We start from the raw sequence: 6,521 nt of genomic DNA, 5'->3' as shown, positions 1-6,521 counted from the left end.
TTCCTCCTCATAGGCTGGGCGAGAGACCCAGCCGTCGTGACGAGGTGGCCGAGTGGTTAAGGCGATGGACTGCTAATCCATTGTGCTCTGCACGCGTGGGTTCGAATCCCATCCTCGTCGAGAAGCGAAGTTTTTTCTTTTTTTTTTTCTTTTTCCTTTTTTTCCTACTCCACCTCTCCGGGGACCGAGGCGCTCGCCGCAGCTCAGGGCGCGGCCCTCCGGCGGCAGCCCCGTTCCGTGGCGCGGAGGAAGGCGTGCAGGGGAACCGCTCCTCAGGGGTACGCCCAGGCAGGGCCTGCGTCCCGCGGGGACACCCTTCGGGCTCCCGCCTCCCTGGGGCTGATACTTTAACTGTTACAGGAAAAAAAAAAAAAAAAAAGAGGAAGCAAAACTGCCACCCGGGGCAGCCACCATGGCTGTGGCAGTGCCAGGACAGTGTCCCCAGGGGTCTGGATCCTTGCGGGATCACTGCCTGCTGCCGGGGCAGCTGCCTTCTCTCGTCTCCTCAGACACCAGCCAGAGCGCGGAGCCACGACACCACCGGGAACAAACCACTTCTGATTCTATTCTTGCGATCCCAAAACAATTTTTGTCTTTAAGGACTAGGCCAGCCCAGTTTTGGGTAAATATTTGCTCCAGCCAAACTGAGCCTAGTGCCTCACTGAAAGTTACGTCAAGGTTTGCTTTAGAAAAGTGCTTATCGCACTCGGCCTTGCTTTTCACGAAGTTACAATGATTTAGAAAGCATAAATCATTGCACTGAAGAGACACGGGAAAGCTTCTCTGCCTAATCCATCAACAGTTAACTTTCAGAAAAGTCTGGAAGTAGAAATTAATGAAACACAAAACTCCCACTAGGTGGCCCTGGTCCAGGGGTTAAACACATCATCACAGCTGGGGAAGGGGCCTCACATAATTTACTGTAACAGCTCTGCCAGCCCTCCAGGCATACGCTGCAGCAGGTTTAACCATGCTTAAATCCTTGTGGAAATTAGATTATACTAAATCCCCTGCAGATAATGGCCAGATCATGAGCCCATAGCCTCACAAATAGCCCCCATAACAGACCAGTTAAAACACAACTGGAAAAGCATTACTGTGTGGAAGATAGGCACCTTGGTGACATTTTAGGAGTTAATTCTGACCAATCCAGTGGACGGAGCACAGCAAAGTTCCCACCAGGGTTTACCAGATTTTCCATATCCTCCTGGTCCTTTGATATAACGTAAAAAGATGTATTGAAATAAAACTGTAGCAGAGAAATGACTTCTTCCAGGACCTACACCTTCTACAGATATTTTATGCCTGCAATTACCCCGCACCCAGGACACAGTATTTACCTCAGACCTACTCTTCACTGAGAATTTATCACAACACATCTCTAATAACACCTTCCCTATTAGTAAAACAGTAAAACACTGTCTTCTTGTGCACGTTTACAGCACCAAACTGAAATAAAATATGATGCAATTGGCTTCTTGTGAAATCAACCTTAAATTTCCATCGTTCAACCTTTCTTGAAAGCAGAAGCCCAGGAGTTTCTTGACCAGAAAGGTGTGATAATTAAAAGATGCTAACTACAGTAAAAAGGGAAAAAACAGCACTGAGCTCCAGCTCCATATCAGGCCCTTCAGCCCTCCAGTCTCCCATCTACCGGCACAAGTCAGTAAAAGCCCTCAGATGTTTATCTCAAAGAAAAAAAAAAAGAACCCAGACAATATATGTTGACACCTCAAAGTCTAATTTAAATCTGTTGGCCCTAAATCTACTGCCTTTCCCTTGCCTCTAAAGCTACTACCAGCTGCAGACACCCTTATTCATATACTGAAGGTATCCAAGGAAGTAGGTGTTTAAGTGCATGGAAAATCTAGATGACACTAGTTTTTAGCATCATCTCTCAAACACAGGGGACCTTTTATCACCTTTGTTTAACAAGGTGCATGTAGCCAAGTACTAGACCTGGCCTTAATACATGATGGCAGAAAAAAATAAAATAAGATCTATGGTTAATTTAGAATCACGAGAGACCCTTGGCAGGATGTGGAAGAGCAAAGCTCAAGCCTAAGTGAACTTTTATGGAAACATTCAACACATCAGCTGGATGATCTAGGAGAGAAAGAAATCACTCAGCTACCGTGAGCTATTGGGAGAAGCAAGCACCGGTTTATTCTGTTTTGGTACACAAGTCCTGATATCCTGGTAACATCATCAAGTGATTCCAGGAGCCTTGCCAAGAGGAAGACAGGCATCCCCATGGGCCTGACCAACCTCAGGTGCCCAGTGTCCCACACACAGACACCTGGGAAGCAGCAAGTTCTCCAGTAACCTGTGTGAAATGGGCAAACCAGTCATGAAAGATCTGCATGAAAACCACATCTTGAGGGGCTGAGAAACAGCCAGAGCTCCCTGGAGCACAGTATGACAAGGAAGGATGATCTCAGACCACGCTCCAGCAAGGCTGCTGACACACTTGCTGAACACTATCAGCTCCTCTGGATTCCCTTCTTCACCTTTAAAAAAAGGCTTCTTTAATATTTCAGATGTGTAGAACACCATGCATGTGTCCTAGCAGGAATAGGTGTGGAGAGAGGTGGCTACAGAGCAACAGGGCTAGAGACCAATGTCTGCAAACAGTCCCATGACAACATGGTTCTTCCCTGGTAAAGTTTCTGATTGTCTACAGCAGTCACTGGAACTGGTCATTACCACTGGTGACACATACAGAAAAGAGGAAAAAAAAAAGATAAAAAAAAGAACCTGAGACAGCAGAATATAATCCTCCCAGAGGCCAAAAAGCAACCACATAAAAACTGATGAAAGTAAGAACTATAGTGATATTGATCATCCTGAAAACATATTAATATAAAATGTATATTTAAAAAGTTTTCTGGTTCATAAAACAGCTTTTGTTTTTCTTTAAAGCTGATAGTCACACTGAAGTGATATTAAAAACAGTTCCATGCCAATCAGAAAAAACCTGCCTATAGTATGGTTTAAAAAAAAAAAAAAAGTTGGCAGACTGAACTCTAGTTTGGATTTTGGCTCCAGCTTGAATATGTTTTCAATGAAGCATGAGGGATCAAGATCGACCAGTTCTCAGAAGAGAAGCCACATGTTTTTAAGTCAGGACATATGTCACATGGGAGGTAGCAGAACAGAAAGGCAAAAAATACTAAATCAGTCTCCATATAAATCTCATTAAGCCAAAATCTAGGGACTAGTACCTCCAAAACCAGGCCCAATATAAAAGGATCAGTCCCTAGAGTTACTAACTTTAACTAATTATATGAACCAATACTAAAAGACCAATTTCAAGGCAAAGTCTACCTTGCTGACAAACAGCAAGTAGAAAATGGATCACCTTCACAGTGCTCTGGTTTTACCTTACACTGTTCTGAGTTTTAAAGTCTACCTGACAATAAAATACTGTAAAAACAGTTTTGTGTACATGACATCCAGCATATTGAATGACATTCCAGCAGCTCTTTCTGTAAGATACAACAACACAGCAGTTGGGAAGTAAAATCAGTTGCTGACTTTTAAGTGCATGCACTTAATTATCTGTGTGGACCATCAGCTGCAGACCCAATACGTGGAGGTGAAAGGCAAAGCTGCCTGTGCCGAGTGGTGTTTGGTGCCCTGAAGTGCTAATTCACTGAAGGGCTGCATGAACCCAGCGTTGTAGCCCCATCTTCCCAGTCATTTTAACAGCATCTACTGGCAGTCAGGACAAGTCTCCAGCTCCAAAAACACTCCCCATCCCATCTCAGGTCACAGGCAGTTCGTTCACCTCAACCACATTGAAAAAGTAAATTTTAGGTCTTCACAAGATGCTTCCTTGGCCAACAATGTCCATAGGCATTGGACATCCTCGGTCATTCCTCCCAGTCCTCCATTGCCCACTCAGGCATCTTGGAGCAATACTCAAACTCTGCTCCCTTGTAGCGCAGTGCGTGTAGGTACATCACCAGCTCCTTGGGAGATGGGTCCCGCCTTGTAATTTTACACTCCACACATAAAGGGTCCTTCTCTTCTGAACTATTTTCTCCCGTTTGCCCATCCTGATTCTCACATGAATCAAGTTCTTTATTTTTTTCAAGCGTTTCCAGGTTGGTATCAGAGTTCAGTGGACAAGCTGATATGTCATTTCTCTCAGAATCCTTTGTGTCCTCAGCAGGACAATTCTCATTTATAGGATCAGCCTGCGCAGGCTTTGTGCAGTCACTCACATTACCACAGTCTTTATTTTCAGCACTGGAGTTCAAGTCCTCCTCTGAAATACCCAAGATATCCAGGCTTTGCTTGGAACGATGCTCCTCTACCAGCGCCTTAAGGAGTTCTTCATCCGTTTTATCGATCTTGCCACCCCTGCCCCTGTCAGGGCCCCAGGCTTCCATGTTATAGATGGGGTCATTGACAATAGGGTGCCCCAAATACTGCAAATGGACCCGGATCTGGTGCGTGCGGCCCGTACGTGGAAGACACTTGACGACGCTGGTCTTGCCATTGTAACTGAGCCTCTGGAAGATGGTTTTGCAGAATTTCCCTTTGGGGTCCACGCGGCATACTCCCACTTTATAAGAAACAACTAGTATGGGCTCTTCACAGACCACTTCGTGTTCTGGAAACTCCCCCACCACACGACAGACATACTCCTTTTCCAGCTATGGGGAGACACAAGAGTAACTCTCAGAAAGTAGAACAGAAAACTGTCACCGTCCTGATTACATCTGAGCCCCATCCTAGCTACTCCTCTCTCTCTCTCCTCAATGAAATACATTCATAGGCAACATACTGCCCAAATTTTATTACAACAGAAAAGGGAAAAAAAATAAAATCAGCTACTTAAATCCAAATTTCTCTCATGCTCTCCCCAACTAGTCAGGAAATGAAGAACACAAGGGCCTGGCCTGTTTTTCTCATATGAAATTCAAGAGCTATCTCTCAGTGACATTCAGTTTACAGCCCTGAAGCAAATCCTGGTAGCTAGCACCCTACAGCTATCACTCTGTTTGGGTCAAGAGTCAGTGGAAAAATGAGAAAAACTTCTAAAATTTTTAAAATTGAAAAAGTATTAGATGACTGGCACATTTCCACTTACAGATTAAACTGCTGTTTAACTGTTTTGCATGATCGCAGTCAGTTTGCATAGTCCCTTAGGGAAGGGAATTCTTTTCAATCTAATATCAGCAAAATCAAATTTTTACTCAGTCTTTTTCTCTTGATGTTTGTCATGCTTAATACAGTAACAACAGTAAGATGACCACAAGCTGTTTTGAGAACTTGTGCTCATTTAGACCAAAGATTTGGCTGACTTTGGACCTAACCTGTTTCAAGACAATACTCGTGCAAGAGATTCCAAAAACCACAGCAGCCCTTGGCTCTCACCTGCCTCTCCCGAACCTGCTCATCGATCCTCTTGGATACCTCTGCTGTCTTGGCAAACATAAGCACTCCTGAGGTCATGCGATCCAGGCGGTGAATGGTGTGCAACTCCTTCAGATCATGCTCTTTGCCGAGGATGAATATGACTGTGTTGTGACGAAACCTGCCGCAGGGATGTACTGGCAAAGAAGAGGGTTTGTCCACAACTACCACCTCATCATCCTCCACCAAGATCTGGATAGGCTGGGCAGTGACCGGTGGCTCATGGCGATGCACTGTATTCCTGAGATAATCATTATTCTGCAAGAAAGACAGACAATTAGCGCAAGTCCAGCTCGCATAACCACCCCATCTGGCCACACATAGTGAGGGCTTAATACTGGGGGGTGGTGGCGAACGAAAGCCCCTTTGTCCTGAAACCAGCACAACACTGTGCATCACCACCTGAATTCGATAACCCGGTTTGAGCACAGCCCCGTGCCTCACCCATTTGCCAGGGGCTGAGTTGGAAGCTGTGGGGCACACTGGCTCTGCAGGACCAGCACATTCCTGACACCTCCGGGGTAAGAATTCCCCGGGAGACCCCATCTCCCCTTTAACACCCCAAACTTTAGCACTGTCACAGGGTAATTTCACTGCACTGATGATCACCGGGGTGACACACCCATCGCTGTGGTCTCCCACGCCACACTGGTTACCAGGACGCCTCCGGGGTGCCCTGACGGACCCAGCCCCGGGGCAAGGGGAAGCCTAGATAGACCCAGCCCCGGGGCAAGGCTGGGGGGGCGGGTGCCCACCTTGAGCACGATATCCAGGTCGCTGACGGGTTCCTCGTTGAGGCGGAGGCGGCCGGCGCGGGCAGCGGCGCGGTAGTAGGCGAGGGGCTGGGCGCGGAACTCGGTGCTGAAGACGTGCAGGAGGCTGCGGCCCACCCAACGGCCCTTGCAGTAGGTGCGGAAGTCGAAATAGTAGGGCCGCACCTTGCGCAGCCCCCCCTCGAAGTAGTACGAGGTCTCGGCGAAGTGCGCCGCGCCGAAGCTCACTCCCACGCTCCGCTTCCGTGGCGGCGGCACGTAACGCTCCCCAGCCGCCAACCGCCGCTTCTTCGGGGCCGGCGACGCCGCTCCCTCCTTGTC

General features: G+C 47.2%; 1 protein-coding gene and 1 non-coding gene across 2 annotated transcripts in view; one reads left to right on the top strand and one right to left on the bottom strand.

Moving 5' to 3' along the window:
- Positions 1 to 38: 38 nt before the first annotated feature.
- Positions 39 to 120, top strand: TRNAS-GCU. The gene has a single exon. It is a non-coding gene; the product is annotated as a tRNA-Ser (tRNA).
- Positions 121 to 2,141: 2,021 nt separating this feature from the next.
- The window catches only part of RPUSD2 (RNA pseudouridine synthase domain containing 2), a 5,043-nt gene continuing 663 nt past the window's right edge, over positions 2,142 to 6,521 (bottom strand). Inside the window, exons 2-4 of the mRNA XM_026850152.1 lie at positions 6,183 to 6,515; positions 5,389 to 5,685; positions 2,142 to 4,664 (exon numbers count right to left, since the gene is read on the bottom strand). Coding sequence (XP_026705953.1) covers positions 3,876 to 4,664; positions 5,389 to 5,685; positions 6,183 to 6,515 — 1,419 coding nt within the window. The 3' untranslated portion in view covers positions 2,142 to 3,875. The remainder of the gene's footprint in view (positions 4,665 to 5,388; positions 5,686 to 6,182; positions 6,516 to 6,521) is intronic.

This window comes from Athene cunicularia, assembly GCF_003259725.1.
Source record: "Athene cunicularia isolate RWA chromosome 5 unlocalized genomic scaffold, athCun1 chr5_part2, whole genome shotgun sequence".
In the NCBI taxonomy this organism is placed as follows: domain Eukaryota; kingdom Metazoa; phylum Chordata; class Aves; order Strigiformes; family Strigidae; genus Athene; species Athene cunicularia.
This window is presented reverse-complemented; position numbering and strand designations above follow the sequence as displayed.